The sequence below is a fragment of the Desmodus rotundus genome, chromosome 4 (genome assembly GCF_022682495.2).
Source record: "Desmodus rotundus isolate HL8 chromosome 4, HLdesRot8A.1, whole genome shotgun sequence".
Lineage (NCBI taxonomy): Eukaryota > Metazoa > Chordata > Mammalia > Chiroptera > Phyllostomidae > Desmodus > Desmodus rotundus.
Genome location: NC_071390.1, coordinates 14,592,880 through 14,620,381, shown reverse-complemented (window position 1 = coordinate 14,620,381; position 27,502 = coordinate 14,592,880). Strand labels below are relative to the sequence as shown.

At 36.1% G+C, this 27,502-nt stretch overlaps 1 protein-coding gene across 2 annotated transcripts in view; it reads left to right on the top strand.

Annotated features, from left to right (window-relative positions):
* The first annotated feature begins 1,201 nt into the window (after positions 1–1,201).
* PDCD4 (programmed cell death 4) overlaps positions 1,202–27,502 on the top strand; it is a 30,451-nt gene continuing 4,150 nt past the window's right edge. The window contains exons 1-11 of one of the 2 annotated variants that reach the window (XM_053922145.1): positions 1,202–1,357; positions 3,302–3,485; positions 5,144–5,250; positions 11,885–12,187; positions 13,931–14,025; positions 17,594–17,707; positions 20,105–20,326; positions 22,133–22,230; positions 23,134–23,248; positions 27,025–27,132; positions 27,385–27,495. In XM_053922145.1, coding sequence (XP_053778120.1) covers positions 5,208–5,250; positions 11,885–12,187; positions 13,931–14,025; positions 17,594–17,707; positions 20,105–20,326; positions 22,133–22,230; positions 23,134–23,248; positions 27,025–27,132; positions 27,385–27,495 — 1,209 coding nt within the window. In that variant the 5' untranslated portion in view covers positions 1,202–1,357; positions 3,302–3,485; positions 5,144–5,207. The remainder of the gene's footprint in view (positions 1,358–3,301; positions 3,486–5,143; positions 5,251–11,884; positions 12,188–13,930; positions 14,026–17,593; positions 17,708–20,104; positions 20,327–22,132; positions 22,231–23,133; positions 23,249–27,024; positions 27,133–27,384; positions 27,496–27,502) is intronic. The other variant, XM_053922146.1, reaches the window with a different exon arrangement.

Here is a 27,502-nt window from a genome sequence, read left to right as displayed (position 1 = left end):
TCCAAAGTCAAGTCTCTTTCCATCACCATTTAATCCCCCTCCCCTTTCCCTCTTGGAACCATCATACTCTTGTCTGTGTTTGGGTGTTTTTTAAAAAAATTTCTTCACCTTTTTCATGAAGGCCCCCACCCACTCTCCCTTTGACATCTGTCAGTTTTCTGTGCGCATGAATCTGTTTTTATTTTGTTTGTTTATATTGTGCATGAGATTCCACATATAAGCGCAATCATATGTATTTGTCTTTTTCTGACTGGCTCATTTCACTTCGCATAATGCTCTCCAGGTCCATCTATACTGTTGCAAAGGGCAAGGTTTCCTCCTTTTTTTTTTTTTTTTTTACCATCAAGCAGTACATTGAGTAAACGTACCACAGCTTTTTATTCACTCATCTACTGATGGGCACTTGCGCAGTTTCCAAATCTTGGCTATTGTAAATAATGCTGCAGTGAAGATAGGGTGCATATATTCTTTCAAATTAGTGTTTTGGGTTTCTTCTGATATATTCCCAGAAGTAGAATCACAGGATCATAAACACCATGGAGTTTCCTCAAAAAATTAAAAAAAAAAAAGAACGAAAGAAGAGGTGTTAGTTTCAATAAAGAAATTATAGGCCGAGTTGAGAAACTCGGCCTTGGAATCCGGAGTGTGTGAGTTTGAACCCCAGCAAAGGGACTTCAAAAAGTTTTTGAGTCAGTTTCCACATCTGTGAAATGGGAGTGATTTCCATCTCAAAGGTTAGGAGCATTCACTAAAATAAAGTCCTTACCCTGGGGTTAGCACACCATACCAGTCAAGGTATGAGCAGGGACCAGAGAAAGAAGAAAATGGAAAGATTAAGCAGATTCCCATGAGGGGTGGGTCCTGAAGTGGGGGCAGGAACCCTCAGGAAGTCCTGAAACCTTTGCTTTAGCCGAATTTGCCTACTGCCTTGTGAGGGAAATGGGTCAGCTGCTCAAGACAGCCCACAGCCTAGCTCCCGCTCCAAAGCACTACCCTCTCACCCGCGCTTCCATTTCCCCAGCCTCCCAACCTCCCCCCTGCAGCTGCCCACCCCACTCCCACCCCAGCAAGTTCTGGGAGCCAGACGCGCATGCGCCTTCTTGGGCCCTTGCCCAGCTTTCCACGTTTCACTTCCCTCCCTTTTCCTCCGCAGCTCCAGCACCGCCGCTCCGATTGGCCAGCCGACCTCCTCGCCTTGCCCAATAAACGCCGGCCTCTCGCCCCCGTGTTACTGGGTAGAACAAAACAAAAACAGCGAGAGGGGCCTGAGACGCTGCGAGGCAGCGGCGGAGGCTGAGGAGCAGGGTCGGGTCAGCGGACCAGGGACCTGGGCGAGCTGCGGCGGAGGCTCCGGGGGGTCAGTACCGGCGCGGCTCGCGCGGACTGCGCCCTCTCCCCCGGCCCCGGTCTCTTCGGATGCAGACGCACGTTGGGAGGGGGAGGGGGCGTGGAGGGTGCGGGCCCGTGTGGTCAGGTCCGGGTCGGCTGGGCTGGAGCCCGGCCGCATCCTCCGAGCCCGGATGGCCCCGCTGTGCCCTCCCCAGCGCCCTGGGCTGCGGGGAGTCGGCCCCAAGTTTCCTCCTCCTAGGCCCGGGCCGGGAGCGCGGCGGCGCGGGCCCGCCCCCTCCCGGACCCCCTCCGGACCCCCTCCCGGACCCACTCCCGGACCCCCGGCCCGCTGAGCCGGGCGCGCGCGGCGCTCCCCGGAGAGGGGCTCCCCCCGGCCCCGCGACGCCGAGGCTGCTTTTTTATTTGGGGAGTGGGCGTTGGGAGGCGCGCGTCTGGCCTGACTGGTGTCCTGAGGCCGACTTGCCCCTCCCGGTCTCCCCTAGGGGCTGCTGAGCGTCGCCCCGGGCCAGTGGCCCGGCCCAGCCGCAGCCCACGCGGGGCCGGTGGGCCTGGTGGTCGCCGCGGGCCGGTCCCGCGCCCGCTGCAGAAGGGGCAGCGCGCTCGCCGGCGGCGCGGGCAGGCGGACACGTGCCCGCCGCCGGGGCCTCGCGCGAACGCCGCGTCGCCCCTCGTAAGGCCTCGGGGTCGTTTTTTGTTTTCGGTTTAAATGAAATCTCCCAGAGAAAACAAAGGCAGGAAGGCAGCCCCTTTTTGTGAAAAGCACGCTGTGTTGTCTTCGTCAGATTGGTGCTGCCGCGAACACGAGAGGGCTGTGTGTTACGTGTGTGCGTGTTTTTGCAAGAGCTTCGAAAACGGTTTGCTGAAGTCCGTGTCGCCCGTCTCCCCGCGTCCTGGTGGGAACTCCTATGTAGCCAGGAGCAGCGTGCTATCTACAGACGATTAAAACAATTAAAATTGCAGCTTCCTGTGGATGAAACGGTCACCGCCTGTTTTTATTTATGTTTTTACTGTTGAGTTTTAGGATTTTGGCATCTTGCTAACGGGGCTTTTTAGGAAACCACCATATATACTTTCAAAAAAAAAAAAAAAAAGGAACCAGTGCTGATGTGTTGTAAATTTGTTTATTGGTGTTTATGCCTGTAACCTTCCTTCATTATACGTTATTAAATTTCCTAACATCTCAGCAGGCCTCTTTGAATTATGTTCTGATCGGTTTTGCTGTTGTAGTGATAAAAATGGTGGCTAGGAGTGCAAAAATAAATGACACTTTGATATTTTTTGTGGTGCTCACTTTTGCATCATTGTGGTTAAATTCTTGAACCACAAAAAGTGTCAGAGTGGAATATCAGGTATATTTCAGGAAACTTTTGGAGGGAATTGGGTGGGAGACAGTCTCTTTCAGGGAATGTCTTGGCAGTTGAAGACTTCGAGTATTTCTGTGAAACACGTTGGAAAACTGAAAACAATGATTAATTTAAGCATTAATTTTAACACATGTATAGTCTTTTTTTCTTATTGAAACTTAATTTTGTAGTTTTGGTATGAAGAACGGGAGTTTAAATTTTTTTGCTTTACATTTCCTTAAGTTTGGGGCAAAGATCTCAAGGGTTGTTAAGTGAGCTAGGAGAAAAGCCACTGCTTTGAAGAGAGTAAAAACAGGGAACATATCTTTATCTTTCTCCAAATGTCTGTGTTGCTATCGAGCGTGACTTAGTTCTTGATTGCATTATCATTGCCTGAAGACAGGGCTTTTTTTTTTTTTATGATTACTTAATAAAAACAAACTTGGTAAATATAGATGATAGTCATTACCTGATAATTTTCTTTGCCCAACTGAATGTCTTCTTTATAATAGTTTAAAATAAATATTTTTGTTTGGAGAGCAGTACTTAAGAATTTGTTGTAATATTAGGAGTCTATATTTTAATAAGCGTTTCTCTTTTAACCCTAGAAAAGAATATTCCTGTGATATACTAAAATTTGGTATTGTGCAAACAGTGCTGAATTTAGAACGTTTAGGTTCTAACCTTGGTTCTTCCACTGAGCATCCTTCCCCGTGGACAGATCACCTGCCTTCTCAGAATCTGTCTAGTTGTGTGCAAAGTGAAGTACCTGCCTCAAGATTGTTCTGAGAGGTACATGAAATAATGCCTGTAAAATTATTTTTGAATAAACATCAGTTACAATCAGTTCATTTCCTTTATTAGCTAAGTTCTGCACAAAGCATTTTCTCATGAAAAAGACTTTAATGTAACTATAATCTAAAAAACTCACATCATATGACATTTTCACTTCATTGTAACATATACTGTATATACAGAAATGAAATAGGTAATGGCATTTTCAGCCTTGAAGGGCACTAAATGTTTAGATTTGCAAACCGTTTTTATTCACATATTTATATGTATCTCTTCAAACATTTTAAGGTAATTTTTTTCTAAATCTAGAGTTTATGGGAATTATGGTATTAAAAGATATTTATATAAAATCACATGTATTTTATTCTGAATAGAATTGGAGTGATACCACTATTTTGTTAATTTTTGAAGCAACATGATTGCATCTTAGTAGGCCTAAGGATTATGTCATAGTAAGAATTTATGACTTTAACAAAAGGTATGTGTTTATTTTTGCTTTACAAAATAATACCCTTTTCTGGAGAACAGGGTTATAAGCTTATAAGATGTTTGAATAGTGTATATTTAGGAATTTAAAAGTCAGTTTCACCTTTGAGTTCCAGTAGGCATCATACATCAATTATTTTAAAATAACGTATACTTTTGATTTTGTTATATGAGGAAAATACACTTTTCTGTATAGTTTGTCATTTTCATTAATCTGTATATTTTACATTTTAAAGGAAGAGCATACCGCTAGTGAAATTGTTGTAAATGACTGCAAGGACTTAGATGTAACTTGTAATACCTAAGTACTGTAAGCCACTGAAAAATATTTCCAGATAAATTTTGAAATCTCATTCCGTAATACGTTCTGGCAATAGTTCTCATGAAAATACGTTTTGATAGTCTATCAAATAACAATAAATTTATATCACTAAGGTAATTGTCTAAATAAACAAGGTAACTGATTTCATCAAAATCTTCCAGCATTAGTAATTTTTAAGCCATTTTGAAATTGAGGTCTAAAATACTGAGATGCTAATGTCATTGTACTTACTCCCTTTTAAAATAGGTAAGATTAAAAACCTTTTAAGATTATAAAAATAATATTCTTGTTATAGAAAACAAGTTAAATATTTTTCCCAAACTCAAAGTCATATAACAGTAAATATAGATACTTAAGAAATGCAATGATAGATATGTCTGCCTTCAGATATGCTATAGACTGAAAAATAATAGTCACGTGATTTTCTTCATTAACCAAAATTATTTGTGTTTTGTAGTACTCATAACTTATTGGTAGCAAACTATCCAATATTTACTTATATTAGGTTAATTATGAGTCCTGTTATTCTTAAAAACATTGGAAGTGTGTACGTACTCCTTTGACTTGAAATAAATATGTATAACAATATTTTTTAATTCTAAGTTAAAGGTGTAATGTGGCACATTGAGAAATATGGGATTATTTTTTTTCTTCACATACATAAACTTATTAAGAAGATTAAAACCAAATATTATTTTGGGTAAGCTATCTTTGAAAGTGAAGTGAACTGTTTTTTTTTTTTTTTTAATGGAATTAGGTGGTAAATTTTTTCCCCAGTGTTAAGTAAATTGAATTTACCTTAATTATATCATTTGGAAGATATTAAAACTTTTTTTTCTTTTTAAAGAAATAGATCCCAAAGAAAGACTCCCATTTGGTAATTTAATCAGTGCAAGTGAAATTAAGGAATAATGGATGTAGAGAATGAGCAGATACTGAATGTAAACTCTGCAGGTAAGTAATATTTTGAACCTTGATTGTATTATGAACAAGTTTCAGGCCATATCAAACTTTATGAAAACATGATACTAAAACTGTCTTTACTGTGGTCTGGCTGGTGCAGCTCAGTAGGTTGAGCACCAGCCTGTGAACTGAAAGATCACTGGTTCAATTCCCAGTCAGGGCACATGCCTGGATTGTGGGCCAGGTCCCCGGGTGGGGGAGTTAAGCAACTGATCGATGTTTCTCTCCCTCTCTTTTCTTTCCCTTTGCCTCTCTCTAAAAATAAATAAATAAAATTTAAAAAAACCTCTTTATAAACAATCTTATTCATGCTACAAGAAAATAGTCATTATTTTTAAAACCAAGTTTGTGATTAATTCATTACATGTCCTTAATTTTCTGCCTATCCTATGTCCATACATTATATACTATATGTAATAAACTATTGTGCAAAATGGAGAAGAATAGTGAATTTGCTCATTAATATTTTCATATGAGCTAGGTAGTGATTCCTGTAACAAACTATTATTGGTATCTTCAATATCTTTTTAATAATTTATATTTTATAAATATTTGTGGGTATTTTCTCTTATTTCTTACTGTGCTTTAATAGCATATTATTATGAAGATGATTTTTTGAAATAGGTACCCAAATGCAGAGTAACTTTAGACTATTTAAAATGTATTTCTAGTCTTCAGAATAATCATTTTAGAGAGTTAAATAGGATTTTGAAATACTTCGAATAGTGAGAACTTTTCATATTGATGTATTTTAGATAATTGCTTGCTTATAACTTTATTAATAATTGAAAAGATCATTTTTATAACTTAAATATATTTATATTTCACTTTTTAATAGTACATCTTCATTTTTTCCAAAAGACTAATTCACCGTTTGTCTATGTTATATAACCTTCTTTGAACAGACACTTTGAAGTTAAAACTTGTTTGCCATCTTGTATTTATAAATCTGATTTCAAGTGTGCTAAAAAATTATAGTTGAAAAATTGTTACAAGAATTAATGTTTATTTTGGTGCTGCTATATACAATAGCTATATGAGTACTATACTTATTTTTTAAGGTTATTAATGGGTATCATGTATCTCCTTCATTGAGGTAGGGATGGTAGTAATACAACTTAAGAATGTATTTCACATATAGGTAATTGCTTCTTTAAAAAGTTTATACATATTTAAAATGTATTGAGCTAACACTGGTTAATATCATATAATTTTCAGGTATATAAGACTATAGTTCTATATCTGTATATTGTATACTCTTCACCTAAAATCTAATTTCCTTCTGTTTATATATTTGACTCCCTTCACCCACTCCATCTTCCTGCAACCACTTTCCCCTCTGGTAGCCACCTTTCTGTTGTCTGTATCTATGAATTTTTTTGTTTGTGTTGTTTGTTACTTGTTTTATATTCCACATATGAACGAAATCATACAATTTTTTTCTTTTTCTATCTGACTTACTTCATTTAGCATGATACTGTCAAGATCCATTCATGCTGTCATAAATGGCAATGTTTCATTTGTTATGGCTGAGTGGTATTCCATTGTGTATGCACACGCGTGCACACACACACACCTACTCACCCACCTGGTAATTGCTTCTTTTCTGAAGTGCCTAGTATGATAGCCACTCGCAGTTGTGAGTACCAGAAACACAGGTTGATTCTTGTATTATTTTTAATTATTTATTTGTATTATAACTGTAAACCTACTTTTGCCCACCCCTGTATTTGAAAAGATGATTAAAATAGTGGAAATATGTTTAACTGAATACTTTAGTACTTTAAGGGACAGTTTAAAGCATTTAATATACTTCTAAGTCTTTTATCTTCTGGATAAGTTGGATGGTTTACCTTAATTGTAGAATAATGAAAAGCTGTATGTTACATGTAGATATTTTATGTTTTCTATAACCACTCCATTTAATTTGTCTGAGCTCTGGTCCTTCTCCTTCTTCTTAATCTTTGTCTTTTCCTCCTTTACATTCCCTGCTTTCGTTCATCCTGTCTCTTTAGCTGTTACCACTCTGCAGTACTCTAGCTTTGTATTTCTATAATTATAATCATCAGAGATTCACATGTGGGTTTGAATCCTGACCACAATTCATTTTAGGTATGTAACTTTTCTACGAAACATCTTCCTACTATAAAATGATGATAAACATCTTCATTATAGAGCTTTGTGCGGATTATAGAACCATGTATGTAAAGTGCCTAGGGGGGAACCTGGTATCTAGTTAAGGTAACAATTGTGATGGTAATGACAAAAGATACAGTAGTACTCCTGTGATAGTTTAGTTATTATGATATTGCAAACCCACCCTCCTAACTCTGGCTTTCTTTCCTAGTCTAAAATCTTTAAGATATCATTTTATTTTTCTTGACTCTATTTTGTTGAAAATCTCTTTAACTTTTTGTTGAAAGTGTCACTTTCTTATTTACCCCAAAGTTACTACCGTTTTGACTGACTTATGGCAGTATTTTCTTAGCTGGTCTCAGACTTTATACTTCTACTTTTTTCTAATATGTTCTGTACTCTTTTCATATATGAATCCTCCCATTAGGTCAGTAGGTCAGTAATGCTCACATATTGGTATATCATATTCCCCTGCTTTGGTACCAAATCTGAATTCTGACCATTTGAATGTGGAGTGGTCAGCAGTTATTCTGATGTTGTAAGCAGGGGCGAGATCATAAAGGACCTTAAATTACAAGGTAATGCGTTTATACTTTATTTTGACCCAGTGGGAATACGTTCAAATGGTTTTCAGTGGGAACATGTTTTAGAAAATCAGTCTCCATGCAGTTTGGAGAATGGTTTGAGGACCAAAAGAATGAAGAGTGCTTATGAAACTAATGAAATAATTTGCCTCTACTTAATATTCTTAATGTTTTTTGATTACCATGAGGTTTGTTCCTAAATTTTTTATGTTTTGTCAAGAATTATAAAGATTTTGCCCTGACCGGTGTGCCTCAGTTGGTTGGGCATTGTCCTGCAAAGTGAAAGGTCACTAACTGGACACATGCCTAGATCAGGGCACATGCCTTTGTTGTGGGTTCAGTTCCTGGTAGGGGTATATGTAGTTGCTTTGGTGAGGCAACCAATTGATGTTTCTCTCTCACATCAGTGTTTCTCTCCCTCTCCTTCTCCTTCCCTTCCCATCTCTCTCTCTTTAAAAAAATAATAACATTTATTTATTAACATTTAACAAACATTTTAACACATTTATGCTTTTTAAAGGCTGACTTAAAAAAAATTAGTTTCAGGAAAACTTCCAGCCAAGAGGGAGGCATAGGCAACTTTGCTTCCTCACACGAGGAAGGACAACAAAAGGAGGACAACAAATTTAAAAACAAAAACAACCAGAACTACCAGAAAATTGAACTGTATAAAAGTCTGACAACCAAGGAATTAAAGAAGAAACGTTCATCCAGACTGGTAGGAGGGGTGGAGATGGGCAGCCAGGGTGGAGGGGACTCGAGGCAATGTGATGGACTAGGTGGGCAAGGTGGCAGCTGGCAGACTGGCAGTCCCACATTCACGTGCAGATAAGCTGAGAGGAACACCTGGGGAGCAAGACAGACTGCACAGCCCATGGTTCCAGCATGGGGAAACTAAAGCCTCGAAGCCTCTGGCTGTAAAAACCTGTGGTGTTGCAATGGTGGGGGAAACTCCCAGTATCACAGGAGAGTCTGTTGGAGGGACCCACGGGGTTCTAGAAAGTACACAAACTGACCCACCTGGGAATCGGCACCAGAAGGGTCCAATTTGCTTGTGGGTAATGGAGAAAGTGACTGAAAGTAGGGTGAGAGAGGAGCAAGCAGCATTGTTCCCTCTCTGACCTCTCCCCCACATATAGCACTAGAACACAGCAAAGTGGGTTGCCCTGCCCTGGTGAAATACCTAAGGCTCTGTCCCTTAAAACATAACAGGTGCGCCAAGACAAAGAAATATGGCCCAAATGAAAGAACAGATCTAACTCCAGAAAAAGAGCTAAGCAACGAGGAGATAGCCAAGCTATCAGATGTGGAGTTCAAAACACTGGTAATCAGGATGTTCGTAGAAATGATTGAGTACAGATGCAAAATAGAGGAAAAACTGAATGAAGGTTATACAAAATGAAATAAATATATACAGGGAACCAACAGTGAAAGGAAGGAAACTGGGACAAATCAACGATTTAGAACGGAAGGAAGAAAACATTCAACTGAAACAGAAAGAAGAAAATGAAAAAAAAATGAGTGGCTTAGGAACCTCCAGGACAACTTTAAACGTTCCATATCTGAATCATAGGGGTACCAGAAGGAGAAGAGGAAGAGCAACAAATTGAAAACTTATTTGAACGAATAAGGAAGGAGAACTTCCCTAATGTGATGAAGGAAATGGACTTCTAGGAAGTCCAGGAAGCCCAGAGAGTCCCAAAGAAGTTGGACCCAAGGAGGAACACACCAAAGGCACATCATAATTAAATTACCCAAGATTAAAGATAAGGAGATAATCTTAAAAGCAGCAGGAGAAAAGGAAAGAGTTATCTCCAAAGGAGTTCCCATAAGTCTGTCAGCTGATTTCTCAAAAGAAACCTTACAGGCCAGAAGGGGCTGGAAAGAAGTATTCCAAGTCATGAAAGGCAAGGACCCACATCCAAAATTACTGCATCCAGCAAAGTTTTCATTTAGAATGGAAGGGCAGATAAAGTGCTTCCCAGAAAAGGTCAAGATAAAGAAAGGAGTTCATCATCACCAAGCCCTTATTATATGAAATGTTAAAGGGACTTACCTGAGAAAAAGAAGATGATCAAAACTGAACAGTAAAATAATAGTTACAACTACTAACAACTGAACCTAAAAACAAACTAAGCAAACAACTAGAACAGGAACGGAACCACAGAAATGGAGATCACGTGGAGGGTTAGTGGGGAGGGGGAGTAGGGAAAATGGGGGAAAAGGTACAGGGAATAAGAAGCATAATTGGTAGGTTCAAAATAGACAGGGGGAGGTTAAGAATAGCGTAAGAAATGGAGAAGTCAAAAAACTTACGTGTACAACCCATGGACATGAACTGAGGAGGGAGGAATGCTGGAGGGAGGCCGGTACAGGGCAAAAGGGGAAAGGGGAAAAAAGAAAAAGGGACAACCGTAGTAGCATAGTCAAATGTACTTAGAAAATTAGTTTCAACATATTAAAACATGTTAAAGCCCAGATACATAGACTTGACACATCCTGATTACATTTAGGAATATTTAATACCATCTGAGGAATTAAATTCTGGCTTGAGTTAGCCTAAATGAAAAAAAACTCAGGCCCAGGGGTAACTCATTTATTAGTAGCTTTCTGACTTACTGTGGTACAGAGTTTTTCAGAGCAAAGCTGAGTATTTTTGTCATTTGATCTGCACAGACAGTTGATTTTGGTGGTATTAGGAATACTCTGCTAGGTACTGAGGATAAAAAGTACAGGTTGTCTTTTGGGAGTTATTATTTTGAAAAGCAGGACTGCGATAAAAAAGGAATACAGATTTTGGTGATGAGGTTAATGAGCAGTATATGAGCATTAGTTTTATTGTGGATAGAATTTTTAGGAAAGTTTCCCTGGACCTATATCCTTGAGGATTTTGGTAAATAAAAGAGCAGTGAGGATGACATTTTAAACAGGTGACTGGGAACTCAAATATGTTGCTGTCTGTCAGGGGATAATGTACAAATCTTATATAGGCTGGGAGATTTTCAGAGGATGTTTAAATTTGGAGAGAGAGGACTTTGAGATGATGGCTTTTAGAGCAAGCTTATTTTTAAAAGCAATGAACAGCTCAGTTAAATATTCATGTGATCACTTATTTGCCAGATTATTAGTATTTTCTAAGTATCGGTAATTAATCATGAGATGTTTGTCAAGTTATTTAAATATGTTCAGCCTTATTTTCTTTATCTATATAAAACATGTAATAAGTTTTCACACTGTGGGTAAATGAAAAAGTGCCAACACAGTACCTGATAAATAATATTAGGCATTCTGTACATATTAGTTTATTTCTCTTTTCTCAAGATTCCTAGTCTTATATCTCCAATTGCTTAGCTCTCTTAGCTCATAAAGTCTAAAGGTTTTATATTTGGTGTTAATGTTAAGATAGATTGTATAATTTAAATACATGAGATAACATGCTTTTAGTAAACTTTGTTCATTAAAATTCAGCCCTGGCTGATGTGGCTCTGTGGATTGATTGAGTGCCAGCCTGCAAACCGAAAAATTGACAGTTCAATACCCACTCAGGGCATATGCCTGGGTTACATTCCAGATCCCCAGTTGGGGGCAAAACTGATCGATGTCTCCCTTGCACATTGATGTTTCTTTCCCTCTCTTCCTTCCTCCCTCTCTCTAAAAATAAATAAATAAAATCTTAAAAAAATTTAATGCCTTAGTTTACTTTCCACGATAATGTGAAAAGTAATCTTATTTAGTTGTCATTTATTATACTGAACCATATTAAATTGCCAATATGTGACCATTGCTGACATACAAAAATGGTAATTTCATGTGATTCAACCAAATATAACTTATGACTTATTGGTATGACAGTAGATTGTTAAAATACTCAGAATTTTCTTTCTTTCTTCATTTTTCTCTTTAAGATCCTGATAACTTAAGTGACTCTCTCTTTTCTGGTGATGAAGAAAATGCTGGGACTGAGGATATAAAGAATGAGATAAATGGAAATTGGATTTCAGCATCCTCCATTCATGAAGCTAGAATTAATGCTAAGGCAAAAAGGCGACTACGGAAGAACTCATCCCGGGACTCTGGCAGAGGTGATTCAGTCAGTGACAATGGAAGTGAAGCCATTAGAAGTGGAGTAACTGTACCAACTAGTCCAAAGGGAAGATTGCTAGATAGGCGATCCCGATCTGGGAAAGGACGGGGACTACCCAAGAAAGGTTGGTATATACCACATCCGAAGATACGAATGGAAAAAAATATTGTCTGATTCTTGTACACCAGTTGCCTTGTTCTACAAATAAGAGAAATTTAACCAATGATAATGTAAGATTTTTGTGGTTTCTATATATTTTTTACATAGTACTAAACTGAGAATCATCCATTTTTTAAGTTGAGCCTTTTTTTCTTGTTTCAGTAGATTTAGTGTTGTTGAGCAGAACTTAATTATTTCCAGCAAAATACAGTCATACCTCAGTATTCGTCAACTTCAGAACTCATCAAACCCTGTACTTGTCACATTTTGATGAGAAAAAAATGTTTCAGCACTCAGTGCTTGCTCGCCACTTGGTGCCCCCCTCTTTCTTGATGAAACAGGTCCATGTGTCAGTCTTATGGAAGCTTGCAAACAGTTCAGTACTCATGGGTTTCAGCACTTAGCATGATTTCTGGAACAAATTAATTAGGAGTACCGAGGTGCCACTGTACACACCAGCGTTTTTGACAGTTATGAATTGTGCATGTACTCTCTAACTTTGCTTGAAAGAAATAGGGTCAGGAATTCATCATACCTATTATCTAGTGAATCAGTTTATGTTCATTGTGAAGAATGCACGACGTATAAATTTGGTAATACTTTGCTCAGAATTTTAATGATTTCATAGATTTGCTTCTGAGTTTTCTATAGCTCTGTTTATCCTGGGTACTGGAGTGCAACTGTGTGTTTCACTGCTTTGTCTCCAGTGCTTGGAGTAGAGACTCGTAATGTAGGTAGTTAAATATTTGTTGAATGAGGGGTCTGTCAGCTTTTGTCTGTGGTAGGATTTTGATACAATATGATGATTTCACAAGCTTGTGAATGGGGGGGGCTTCAATTTATAGCCTAGGATTCCTGCAGAATTTTTTTGTCATGTGTCCAAAATTGTTAGTCTTATTGAATGGCTCTACAGCCATTGGGTCACAGTGGAACCTAGTTCTCAGATTCTGTTTTGCTCTGGCAATAAGGATTATACTCTGGATATAAAATAAAAACCTCCCCAAAATATTTGTGATACTGTAAACTTCTTTAAAAATAACTTAATATTTTGAGACTTATGAAAACATTAAGTTTATGTAGAAAAGCAACTTTGAAAGTTGCATTTGTTAAACTTCTGGTCAGCTTGTATATAGAAGTAGAAATGGTCAGTGCTATTAATGCTTCAGTAGCAATTGTAATATTTTTAACATTACTAATTACAAAGTATAGCTTAAAATAATCTAAAGAGTATTTGACTTGAAAATATTTCACGGTGGTCATTCTGCTTCTTTGTTAAATAATTTCTACTGAGTTTTCTATGCCACATTTTACTGCCCCAACAAATTTTTGGTTTGGTTTCAGGAAATGGCAAATAAAATTTAGAGCTTAACTGGAATATCACCTTTTTGAGGTCTCCATTATAGTTATTTTTCTGATCTTTGTTTTATTTTTGCTTTTATTTAAAGAAGCTGCCTTTTTAGTTTTAACTTTATAAGCTATTTCAACTTGATGTTTTGAAGTAGGTTGTAAAATATCTCTAATCATTACTGAAAAGGCAGTGATCTGAATAAAAAAGGTTTAAAACGTAACTCTCAACTGGAAAAAAAAGTTAAAATACAGTGTTTTAGCTGTTATTTTAATGAACATCTGAACAACTAGAATTATTCAAATTTTCATTAAAATTTATGAACTATGAACTTTATCTCTTTCTCAATTCAAAACTTTTCAGGTGGTGCAGGAGGAAAAGGTGTTTGGGGCACACCTGGGCAGGTATATGATGTGGAGGAGGTGGATGTGAAAGATCCTAACTATGACGACGACCAGGTATCAGTGTTTTTGCTTTTTCAATATACATTTAAATACTTAGAAACTCTTTTGGTCTCATGTTCGTAGTTTATTCATGACATTTGTCCAGTCATATGCTCCATATTTATAATTGATAATTGTCACATCATATATGTAATTATATAAACTAACGTGTGATGTGTGTATATGACTTAGGACTATATATGTATATATACACACACATTGGTATATTCATGTAAGACATACACAGTTCCTTCATAATTTTGGTTATTTTTGGATTAGGAAAACAAGATAACTGATAGTAATGTTACAAAATTTTCACTTGATTTCTAAAGTGAGTCAAAAGTAGATCTTTTATTTTTTTAAATATTTTATTGATTATGCTATTACAGTTGTCCCATTTTCCCCTCTACCCTGCACACCCCCTCCCACCCACATTCCCCCCCTTTAGTTCATGTCCATGGGTCATACATATAATTTCTTTGGCTTCCACATTTCCTGTACTATTCTTAACCTCCCCCTGTCTATTTTCTACCTACCATTTATGCTACTTTTTCTCTGTACCTTCCCCCCTCTTTCCCCCTCCCACTCCCCTGTTGATAACCCTCCATGTGATCTCTACTTTTGTGGTTCTGTTCCTGTTCTAGTTGTTTGCTTAGTTTGCTTTTGTTTTTATTTTAGGTGTGGGTGTTAATAACTGTGAGTTTGCTGTCAGTTGTACTGTTCATATTTTTTATCATCTTTTTCTTAGATAGATCCCTTTAACATTTCATATAATAAGGGCTTGGTGATGATGAACTCCTTTAATTTGACCTTATCTGAGAAGCACTTTATCTGCCTTTCCATTCTAAATGAAAACTTTGCTGGATAGAGTAATCTTGGATGTAGGTCCTTGCCTTTCACGACTTGGAATACTTCTTTCCAGCCCCTTCTTGCCTGTAAGGTCTCTTTTGAGAAATCAGCTGACAGACTTATGGGAACTCCTTTGTAGGTAACTGTCTTCTTTTCTCTTGCTTCTTCCAAGATTCTCTCCTTATTTTTAATCCTGGGTAATGTAATTATGATGTGCCTTGGTGTGTTCCTCCTTGGGCCCAACTTCTTTGGGACTCTCTGAGCTTCCTGGACTTACTGGAAGTCTGTTTCCTTCACCATATTGGGGAATTTCTTCCTTATTTGTTCAAAGAAGTTTTCAATTTGTTGCTCTTCCTCTTCTCCTTCTGGTACCCCTATGATTTGGATGTTGGAACGTTTAAAGATGTCCCAGAGGTTCCTAAGCCTCTCCTCATTTTTTTGAATTCTTATTTCTTCATTCTTTTCTGGTTGCATGTTTCTTCCTTCCTTCTGGTCTACTCTGTTGATTTGAGTCCCAGTTTCCTTCTCATAACTCTTGGTTCCCTGTACATTTTTCTTTACTTCACTTAGCATAACCTTCATTTTTTCATCTAATTTGCAACCAAATTCAACCAATTTTGTGAGCATCCCGATTACCAGTGTTTTGAACTGTGCATCTGATATGTTGGCTATCTCTTGGTCGCTTACTTGTCTTTTTTCTGGAGCTTTGATCTGTTCGTTGGGCCATTATTTTCGTCTCGGAGCGCCTGTTATGTTGTAAGGGGCGGAGCCTTAGGTGTTCACCAGTGGGGGCCAACCCACGTCACTGCGTTGTGATGCTGTATGTGGGGAAGGGGTCCGAGAGGGAACAATGGCACTTGCTTTGCTCTCTGCCAGATTTCAGTCACTTCCCCCGCTACCCACAAGCAAAGTGGGCCGTTTTGGTGCTGATTCCCGAGTGGGTGGGCTTGTATATGTTCTAGGCCCCTGTGGGTCTCTCCAATGACCTCTCCTGTGAGGCTGGGAGTTTCTCCTGCTGCCGCCTCAACCCCCACAGGTGTTTTCAATCAGTGGTTTGAGACTTTTTTCCCCGCGCTGGAACCCTGGGTTGCGAGGTCTGTCTTGCTCCCTAGTTGTTCCTCCCAGTTTATCCGCATGTGAATGTGGGACCGCCTGCTCCATCAGCTGCCACCTCGCTGGGTCTGCCAGCTGCTGCCTTGCCTGCCTCGCCCCACAATCCGCCGCCTTACTGGGTCCTCCAACCACCACCTTGCTGAGAGTCCTCTCTGCCTGGCTGCCCATCTTAGCCTCACCTACTGGTCTGGATGAATGTTTCTTCTTTGACTTCTTGGCTGTTAGACTTCCATACAGTTCGATTTTCTGTCAGTTCTGGTTGTGTTTTGTTTTGAAATTGTTGTCCTCCTTTTGGTTGTATGAGGCAGCGCAGTGTGTCTACCTGTGCGTCCATCTTGGCCAGAAATCCCCAAAAGTAGATCTTGACAAATTCACTTAGGATTATCAAGTTGAGTATTTTTCAGTAAATTCTTTTGAGTTAATGTAATTCTATAGTAATGAGAATTGAGACTATTCTTTTCAGTATCATAAAAATTTATAGATATTAAGCTTTTAAATATTGCTGTTTATCATGGTAAATTTGGTAATTTTGAAATGTGGATCTTTTTCTAGGGATAGTGCTGAGAATATATTTTTAATACATTTTTAATAGATTTTTCTAATGACTTTACATATCTTTATCTTTCTACTGGAAAATTTTTTTACTTATACAATAGTAGAACAGTATAATAAACCTGCTTGTACTCATCTTCCAGCTTTTACCAACTTTAATAATTAATAATTCATGGCCAAGCTTTTCTATCCTGTACTTCCATTTATTCTTCCTGTTGTGCCTGTTCCTCCTCCTCACCCCCCACTCCTCACAGCTCTGGGGAAGGTACTGTGTGTATGAGATAAGATGTGGTGATTAAAGTTTTAGACAGGAAATTGTCGGTGTATATATGTTAGGTTGTTTTTATTGTGTATTGTTTATGTACTTACCTGTTTTAAGTAATAGTTGGATAAGGAAATATTTCTAAGACAACATGAAAAAATATATTTTCAAACCAGTAGGATTCAAATACTATAGAAAGTTTGCTAAATGTTTTAGCTTTAATATATAATCTTTCAAGTTTATATTGTTAGATGGAAGCCAAGCCACAAGTTGCATATAAATATTTCAGGGATTTTTGCATAGGAGAAGGGGGGTACTTTTTGAAATTTCAGTTTAATAGTGCTTTTTCTTAGAGAATTTTTTTTTTGTCAACTACAACATAGATTTTTGTTAAAGGGACTTTTATTGTAATACTAATCATGAAGGCTTTGGTTTCTGCTTCATTTTTTTTTAAAGTGAAGTTTTAATGAAAATACTAGATGTCGTAAGAAACCATCTTGAAGCTTTTTGGTAACAAAAGGATTGGTTTTGTGGGAGATACAGAATTAACAGAAGATAGGGAGTGTTGGAAGTAAGTCATATTTGCTGTGGTTATGGTTCTAATTGTATATTGGTTTATTATGTTTAGATTTCATAAAAAGAACTGTGACAGATTCTATTTTTATATGTGGTCAAAGTGTGTAGGATGTCTCCTCTCCCAGAATTGGGATTACTAACAAGTTGGAATATAAAATTATAAAACCATTTCAGTTTATCTGAATATTTTGCCTATTAATTTATAACTCTTTCTCCCCCTTTCCTTCCCAGGAGAACTGTGTTTATGAAACTGTAGTTTTGCCTTTGGATGAAGCAGCATTTGAGAAGACTTTAACACCAATCATACAGGAATATTTTGAGCATGGAGATACTAATGAAGTTGCAGTAGGTTTAAAGTTGTAATTATAATTTATTTCATATAGGAGAGAAAACACTATTAAAAGCAAAACATCATATCTAGAATGATCTTGGATCACTGAATAAGTTTAAGAATTTTCTTTTTTGCCATGGTAGGGTAGCTCAGATAGAGCATTGCCCCTGTATGCAAAGGTTGTGGGTTCGATCTCTGCTTAGGGTACATATATACAAAAAGCAACCAGTGGCCCTTACTAGTGTAGCTCAGTGGGTTGGTGTTGTCTTGCAAACTGAAAGGTCACTGGTTCGATTTCCAGTCAGGGTAACAGTCAGGGCATATGCCTGGGTTGTGGGCCAGGTCCCTGGATGGGGGCACATGATGTTTCTCTCACATATTGATGTTTTTATCCCTCTCTTTCTCCTTCCCTCCCCCCCCTAAAAATAAGTAAATAAAATCTTTGAAAAAAGAAGCAACCAATGAACACATAAATAAGTGGAACAACAAATTGGTATTTCTCTCTCTTCTCTCTCACCTGCCCCTTCCACACACACTCTAAAATCAAGTTAAAAAAAAGATTTTTCTTTTTACAAATGAATTTCTAACCAAGAAATGGAGTAAAATGTCATGAATTTAGGTGATTTTCTACTTACTTGGGATCTGATGAGGGCTATGTGCCATTTCCTTCCCTGAAAAATAACACAATATTTTTGTAATTTTGATAATTGATAGTTTATGCTATCAATTATATTACAATATAATTTTAATGATTGCAAGGCATTTATGGATCTGTTGACATCTCTTCAGGGATCTCAGTTAAAAATACCTGACTTAAAAGTTCCATTTTCTTGACATTCACTTCAGTGCTTAGGATTTGGATAAAAATTATCATTGTACTCTAAAAAAAAGAGTACACAGATAAAGATTTGAAAAAGAATGTATACAGAAACCAAGAGAACAAATGTGATAATTGGTTATGGGAACATTTATTGTGTTATGAATTTATCATAAACTAAATCTAAAAGACTGAAATAAAATTACTGGTCTAGTAATTAGGATTGCTGACTTAAAGTTATAAAATTGCAACTCTTAAAAGACTTAGATTCTTTTCATTCAGATTGGGCGTTCTTGGTTCGTTTGATACCATGAAATTTGTTACCTTCGGATTTGTAGGGTTTGAATATGAAACAAATATTTGTTTAGTGCATTCCATGTGGAGAAATGTATAATAGGTGGTTCCTGCCCTTTTGAAGCTCAGTGAAGTGAGGGAAATGATATATGAACATTAAAATATAATGTGAAACATTCTATTGTATAAGAAAACTAAGTCCTGTGAAGGCAGGGACGGTTGAAAACTTCCTATCTACCTTGCATGGGGTGAATAGTATGCCATGTTTTAATTAACTGAGTACTACTATGAGCAGAGTGTTAGGGAATCATAAAATGGAGAGTAATAGAAGAGATGATTCGGAGCTATCTAAGGATGGTTAGGAGTTTGCCAGGGTAAGATAGTTGGAGAGGGTTTTTTAGGAAGAAGGAGTATTGTGTTCAAAGGCAATGATTTAGCTGTTCAAGCACAGCCCAGAAAGATGAAATGGAGTTGGAATTTCTGAGACAATTAACAAGGATACCAGTTAGGTGCTTGTGAAAATAGTACTGGCACCCTGTTAGCAGTATACCATGATTTAAATATTCCGAGAAAACTTTAAGTAAAAAGGAAGGCACTCTATGTAACTGAGTTAGAATTTAGCCTCTAGGTCAAAATGACTATGTTCCACTTCCAACTTGGTCACTGAAGCTGTATGCTCTTGGCAAATAATTTTTCTGTGCTTTGTGTATGAGTATGGTGATAATACCTCCCCTCAAAGGGTTGTTTGAGTATAAAATAAGATAATATAAAAAATGGGGCTGTTATAATGCCTGATACATTATAAGTAGTCAGTGAGTATTAGCTGTAGGAAATTTTAACTTTATTCCACCATTTAAAACAATAATCCCATTTACATGCACTGGCTTAAGATCTCGTTTTAAACTTTACATGACAATAAGTTTTTGTCCGAGAAGAAAGCTTTGAAGAAAAGTAGAGTATAAACAGTTTACAATGTAAAATGAACTTCTCCATAAAGGCTTATAAAGTAATGTTTTTAGAAATAATAGATTATAAGAGAAGATTAGTTAACTCCTAACACCGAACAGTAATATTATATGGTTTAATAAACTATTTTAGGTGTATAATTCACATTCTTAAGTTCAGTGATATTCAGAGAGCTAAAGGTTGACAAAGTGGGTTAATATGTAATTTATATAGAGAGTAAGATAGTTATCCTATCCCTCAAAATATGACTTCTTTTCTGGTTATTTACAGATGGGGAGAGGTAAGGATATATAAAATCTTGATTTTCCAAAAATAAAATACTTTTTTTGAATAGGAACTACTAAGAGATTTAAATCTTGGTGAAATGAAAAGTGGAGTACCAGTGTTGGCAGTATCCTTGGCATTGGAGGGAAAGGCTAGTCATAGAGAAATGACATCCAAGCTTCTTTCTGACCTTTGTGGAACAGTAATGAGCACAAATGATGTAGAAAAATCATTTGATAAACTGTTGAAAGATCTACCTGAATTAGCATTGGATACTCCTAGAGCACCACAGGTATGTGTGATTTTCCTTGTTCATTCTTTCCCCCACTACACTTGCAATTATAGAAATAATACATGCTCCTAGAAACTTTTAGTAGATGAAAGAGGAAAATATGACACGTTTCCAACCACACAAAAATGGCCTTTTAATATTTTAGTGTATTTTCCCTGAGCTGGTTTTTCCCCCAGAGTTTTCATCATACTATAATTTTATATCCTACTTTCCTCCTGATGCTCTATGTAGTTATTAGGTCATACTTTTTTTTGCTGCCTGTAAATTCTCTATTATATGTAGTTAAACGGTTTTATGATCTGGGATTTTAAAAAATGTAGATTGTTATTATTGAGGATTGAATTTTCTTAACTAATGTTTATTATAAGTAATCATAAGTAAGACTTCCCTTTTGTAGCATTGTGGGGAAATAGAAAATTCATGGTTTATGCTTCTGTTTAGGTTTCTGTTCTCAAAGGTTTATACTTTTATCTTTTATTAGACTTAATATAAGCTGACATTATAATAAGACTTTCTGGTTTGAAATTAAAAATGTGTGAAATTGTTGCTGTTTACTTGACAAAGTCTTAAATCAAGGTAGGAGCACTTTACTTAAACATTAATTGAGGAAAAAAAGTACAGGTAGGTTAATTCCTAAATGCTGTTTCTATTATATTTTCCTATGACAGACAGTAGTCAGTGTAAGTTACTGAGCTGTGATTCAAACATGGACTTCTTTTTTATACCAATACCCATTCTTAAAAGAATGATTATATAAGTTCATATTCATTATAGAATTTTTGAAAAATAAAGAAAAACTGAAACCAGGGATGTCCAACCTTTTGGCATCTCTGCACCACACTGGAAGAAGAATTGTCTTGGGGGGCCATACATTAAATACATTGTGACACGTAATCACAAAAAAGTCTCAAAATGTTTAAGTAAAACATTTTGTGTTGGGCCACATTCACAGGCATCCTGGGGTGCATGCGGCCTGTGGTCCCCAGTTTGGACACCCCTGAAACGAAGAAGGCCAGCAAAAATAATTGCTGTTTACATTTTGGTGTTAAATCTTCCATTCTACTTTATGTGGGTATAAATGTATGGTTTTTATATAGCCTTATATTTTTTATTTTAATGAAAATTGGAATTGTACTGAATCTGCTGTTTGTAAACTTGATTTTCCTTACACCATAAAATGTAAATTATTTTCCTGTGGCCAAATAATGTACCATCTTTATATATATATATACATATTATATATATATATATATATATATATATATATATATATATATAATATATATGTAGCATTTAACCACACCTTTATTGTTGGATGCTAAAGTTTCCAGTTTTTATAAGAAATAATGCTATGAATATACTTCCAGATAAATGTTTCTATACAACTTTTCACCATAAGGTAAATTCCTTTAATCGAACATTTTTCTTTTTTGTTTTTTTTTTTTGAGAAAACCTAGTCCTATTTATTTTTTCCAGAAGAGAGGTTTCTCTTGACTTTAAGTCATGGACTTTGCAGTAAATATTTTTGATCACATACTGTTTTAGACATTGTGCAAGGTTTTGGGGATTCGGTAGTGAACAAAACAGATGTGGGACCACCCCCCATTGCTCTTAACTTGAAGGTTAAGATGTGGGAGTGTGTGTCAAGCATAATCAGTAGGTGCTGGGTAAATGTGTTCTGAATATTCCAATCTGTTTTAGGTATTGACTGGTTGAACTCAACCAGTCGTCATCATCATGCATTTAGAAATTGTATCCTGTAAAGGTTTATTCTAGATTTGTTAATATAGCTCTTTTTTATTATAGTTGGTGGGCCAGTTTATTGCTAGAGCTGTTGGAGATGGAATTTTATGTAACACCTATATTGATAGTTACAAAGGAACTGTAGATTGTGTACAGGCTAGGTAAGTAAATTAATTTTCTTAGAATTTCAAAAGGGGAAAATTTTACAGGATTCTATTGAAATGATATATGAATTAATCAGACTTGTCATTGTTTGTATTCTCCACTGTTAAAATCGAGAAATTGTTGGCCTGATAAAATTGAAAGAGAACAAACAGTACTATAATGCAGAATGGATTTTAGCTAAATCATTAGCTATCATCATGTCAAGCCATTCATCTCTGGGCCTCAGTTTCCTTATTTATAAAATTAAAGGATTGGACTTAGAGTGTTCAGAGTGTTCTTTAATGTTCTCTCAGGTTTTAACTTTCTGTAATTTAATACTCTAATAAAATGGACAGTATTAACAACAAAGCCCCATTTCAATTTTATTTTATATTTACCCGCTATAGAAATCTTAAGAAATAATGTTTTTCACACTTGCTCTTTGATATATAATTAATTATAACCTAAATGGTGATATATGGGAGTTACGCTATATGATTTTTAAGAACTATCTGGAAACTTAGATTTGGTCTTAGCCATGTCTTAGGTTTTTTTAGGTGTAGATGTTAATTTTCTAGTATCGCTTTAGGTCATAGTGGAATGGTCACTGGTGGGAAGGCATGGATGGATCTAAGTAAAAGTTTTATGTGAAATGTTCCTTTTCAGTGTAGATCACTTATTTTGTAATGACATTATATTTCTGTTGATTAAGAAATGGGAATAGTAGAGTATGAGAATATTAACATGAGAAACAACTTTTAATTTTGTTTCCAACTTTTTATTTTGAAAAATAATTTTTTAAAAGACTTTTGAATTTTATGGGTTTATTTTTTCAACTTTATCCATGATTTGGTCAACCTGAAACATGCCCAAATGTAAAAATTAAATTAAATAATATTTTATTTGTTTATTTTTTGTAGAGCTGCTCTGAACAAGGCTACTGTGCTCCTGAGTATGACTAAAGGTGGAAAGCGCAAAGATAGTGTGTGGGGCTCTGGAGGTGGGCAGAAGTCTGTTAATCACCTTGTTAAAGAGGTAGCTATTGGTTATTATGTTTAACTTAATTTGTATGTATTCCTCTAGAGAAATAAACTATCCCCTCTAGCTGGTATTTTTGTGGACAAAAATTAAGTCATTTCTTACAGCTTGCAAATGGAAAATTGGATAATCTTTATATATTAGCTTTCATACCCTTTTGCTGTAAATTCTATGATAATTATATAATTGTTATTAAATTTATATGGCTTCCCTGACTTGAAAATGAGACTGCATTAAAAGGGATTTTATGATTAAGAAAGCTATGTATAAACCTCAAAAGAATGCAATGAAGTCTTTTTCTTATATTGGTATTTAAATTTTTTCAAATATTCTTGAAATAAGACTTTTTATTTTGTAGTTACCCGGTATTATCCATTTTTATGTGAGCAGTTTGAAACTGGATAGTCTCAGATGATAAATTATGAACACTAGGGTAGGTCAGAGTGGTAGATTTTTGTAAGAAGGTTCACTACCTTTATGCATGCTTTGAAAGAAAAAGTAATTAATTTATTACCTTAAAATGCCAGGCTTGTTCTCTGGATTATTTTTTCCTGGCAGTAAAATGATGTTCTGTGTCAAGAAATCAAAAAGAAAATTTCAAGAACCAGAAATAAAATTTAATCTTATTTGCAGATTTTTTAAGAAAAGTAGAAGATTTTTAGGTCATGTGCTTCTGGTTTTAGAGAGTAATCTTTACATGTGGCTATAGTTTTGATACTTAATAAATTTCTTAGTGATATGCATATCTTATTTGTGTGTTAAGGAACTTAAAATCTAGTTAAGAGCATTGACCATTTTTGCTTTCATGTGTATTAAGGTAGATGAGTTGGTGTTTGTAATATCATGACTGTAATAACTTTTTTTATTAAAAATTCATTAGAAGAATTGTACAAAAATAATCAAGATACCAGGGCAGTTGGGCAAGAAATTGAAATAAAAGACACCTAGGTTATAAAAGAAGTAAAATTACCTCTAGTCCCAGCTGACATGGTCTATATAAGGAAAACCAAAAGAATCCATGTACACATAAAAAAAACAACAAATCAAAAAGCCAGACTATTAACTAATAAACAAATTTGACAAAGTAGCAGGATATAAGATCAATAATACAAAGTCCAATTTGACTTCTGCATACTAACAATAAATGATCTGAAATGAAATTAAGAAAACAATTATATTTACAATAGCATAAAAAAGATGAAAATAGGAATGAACTTATCAAAAGAAGTGCAAGTCTTAATACGCTGACACTGCAAAAACATTGTTAAAAGAAATTAAAGAAGACCTAAAAAAAAAAGAAAGGTATCCCATGTTTATGGATTAGAAGACTTAAGATGGTAATACAGGTGGTCCCCAATTTTAGATGGTTTGACTTAATGATTTTTTTACTTTATGATGGTGTGAAAGCTATATACATTAGTAGAAGCTGTATTTTGAATTTTGATCTTTTCCTGGGCTAGCACTATATGCAGTATGATACTTTCTTGTGATGCTGGGCAGCAGGAGCAAGATGATTTTGCCTAAGTGTAGGTGAATGTAAGTTGTTCTGAGCACATTTAAGGTATGCTAGGTATAGTTAAATGCATTTTTGACTTAATGATATTTTCAGTTTATGAGGAGTTTATTGGAACATAACCCCACCATAAATCAAGAAATATCTGTACTCCCCAAAATCAGTATTTTGAGAAACTCCCAGACTATTTTATGGCGTGAATTATCTTGACAAAAAATGATCACGATAAAAATTGAAATAAAACTACCTAGTATTTCAGCTTGACATTATTTGGATATTCATTTACTTTTACATGGAAGGATGAGTTGGACAAAGAGGACTGTTAGAAATGTATATATGTATTCATAATTTGTCATTCTCAAAAGTATATGGAACCTGATGGAAAACTTTTATTTTAATCCTCACCTGAGGATACGTTTATTAATTTGAGAGAGAGAGACAGAGACAGAAACATCAATGTGAGAGAGAAACATCGGTTGGTTGGTTGCCTCCTGCACGTGCACTGGCTGGGGATCAAGCCTGCAACCCAAGTGTGTGCCCTGACTGGGGAATCAAACCTGCAGCCTTCTTTTGGTGCATGAGATGATGCTCCAACCAACTTAGCCACCTGGCTAGGACCAATATTTAAATACTTTTTAACTAACAAAGTTTAAAAACTAAGTAATAAAATTTAAATAATAAGTGTATTATAGAGAGAAAATGTTATTGAAATGACATGCTTTAAATATTACTTTTCTAAAGCATAATAGGAATTATCAGGCTGTATTCTGTTAATCAAATTTTATTTTACTTCTTATGAAATACATTGTAGAAGTGTGAAATATGAAGTAGAAAATATATGAGATTATTTTGTTCAGTTAGCCAGCAATGAACATCAGCTACATGCAAAGGTATTTTAATAGGACATGTGTCAGGGAGAACATTCCTAGTTGACATTCTCATGCTGAAAAACTTTTCCCTCTTTGGGTCTATAGATGTTTTTGTATAGATTTGAATAGTCAAGACTTGCCTATTTAGCTATATATGAGGTCTGTCCAGAGGTATCCAGCCATGTACTATGAAAAATAGAGACATTATTGAAGAAGACATTATTACAAGAAACATTATACCTAGGACAGTGGTGCCTCAGTTGTCTTCAAAGTAGGCACCTTGGGGCCTTACACAGTTCTCCCAGTCACCATTAGATGCTCCGTTGTATTTCCCTGAATCTCATTGACTGTCTGAAATCTCTTCCCTTTCAAAGGTGATTTTAGTTTTGGGGAAAGGCAGAAGTCACAGGGTGCCAAATCTGGGCTGTTAGGGGAGCTGAGTCACCTGGGTGATTTGATGTTTTACCAAAAAGCTTTGCAGGAGACCTGATGCAGGAGCGGGTGCATTGTTGTAATGAAGCTGCTGACCACCACTTGTCCATAGCTGTGGCCTTCTAAATCATGTGAATAGTTTCTGTGGAAGAATATTCAAGCTTAACGCAAAATCTGACGCAGATTCGTTGGCTCTTCTCGCTTATTTTGAATGTGATGGCCACTCAATACACATTCTCAGTCAATAACGTCTATTGCTCCCACTGACTAGTACAGTGAAGTTGTCGTTGTTCATGCATGTGCATTCCAGTCCACTCTCCTTGGCTGCCAGGTTACATTAATGTTGTGTGAACTGTGCTTGTTATGTTAACTAACAATGGCTAGACTTTTTCTGGATAGACCTTGTATAACTGGAAGCTGAATTACTGATGAACATTTTAGATAATGGGTTTCAAATCCTTAGTTGTAGAGAAAAGTGTATGGAAGTCTTTATCCTGTTTAGTAAAGCCCTGACACCTCATTTTTTAGCTTCCAGTGCAATTTAAAGTCATCTTGATGGAAGTGAGAGTTGGTGTCACTTTGAAAGTTCATTGAGACTTTCAGTTAGTGCCCTCTAGTGGTATTTAAAATCCCTTGTTTTACAGGGAGCATTGAAGAATTACGGTTTCAACTTTAGGCCATGCACATCTGAAGTCTACTCAAAAATCTCAGTGACTATTAAGACACACTGAAACACTTCATTTTCTTCATAATTATGAACCATTTAAAAATTGGGGACTTAATAAAGTATGAAAAAATTTTGTTATAGAGTCATGTCAAGTTTATATGTTATTGAGAGCTGTTTGTAACCTATTTCATCATGTATTATACTGAGATGAGGGTAAGTAAATTCTTTAGGCAAAGCACAGTTTTTAAAAAAATTATAAATTCTAAAACATCTCAATTTTTCAATTTAATAGATTGATATGCTGCTGAAAGAGTATTTACTCTCTGGAGATATATCTGAAGCTGAACATTGCCTTAAGGAACTGGAAGTACCTCATTTTCACCATGAGCTTGTATATGAAGTAAGATTACTTTGACATTCCAAAGAGAATAATTGTGGTCCTTTACACATTACAGTGACTTAATACTTCTTTAATAGCATTCGTCTTTTTTCTTCTTAAAAATTAACATTAATGGAGAAAGTTATTTTTTAATTTTTATGATTATAGTTATGTATTAGAGAAAAAGGATCTGATGCATTTTAGGAACAGTTTCTTATGTGAATTAATGACCAAAAATACATTCATTCATTCATTCATTCATTCAATTTTTAGGCCATTGTAATGGTTTTGGAGTCAACTGGAGAAAGTACATTTAAGATGATTTTGGATTTATTAAAATCCCTTTGGAAATCTTCTACCATTACTGTAGACCAAATGAAAAGAGTAAGTG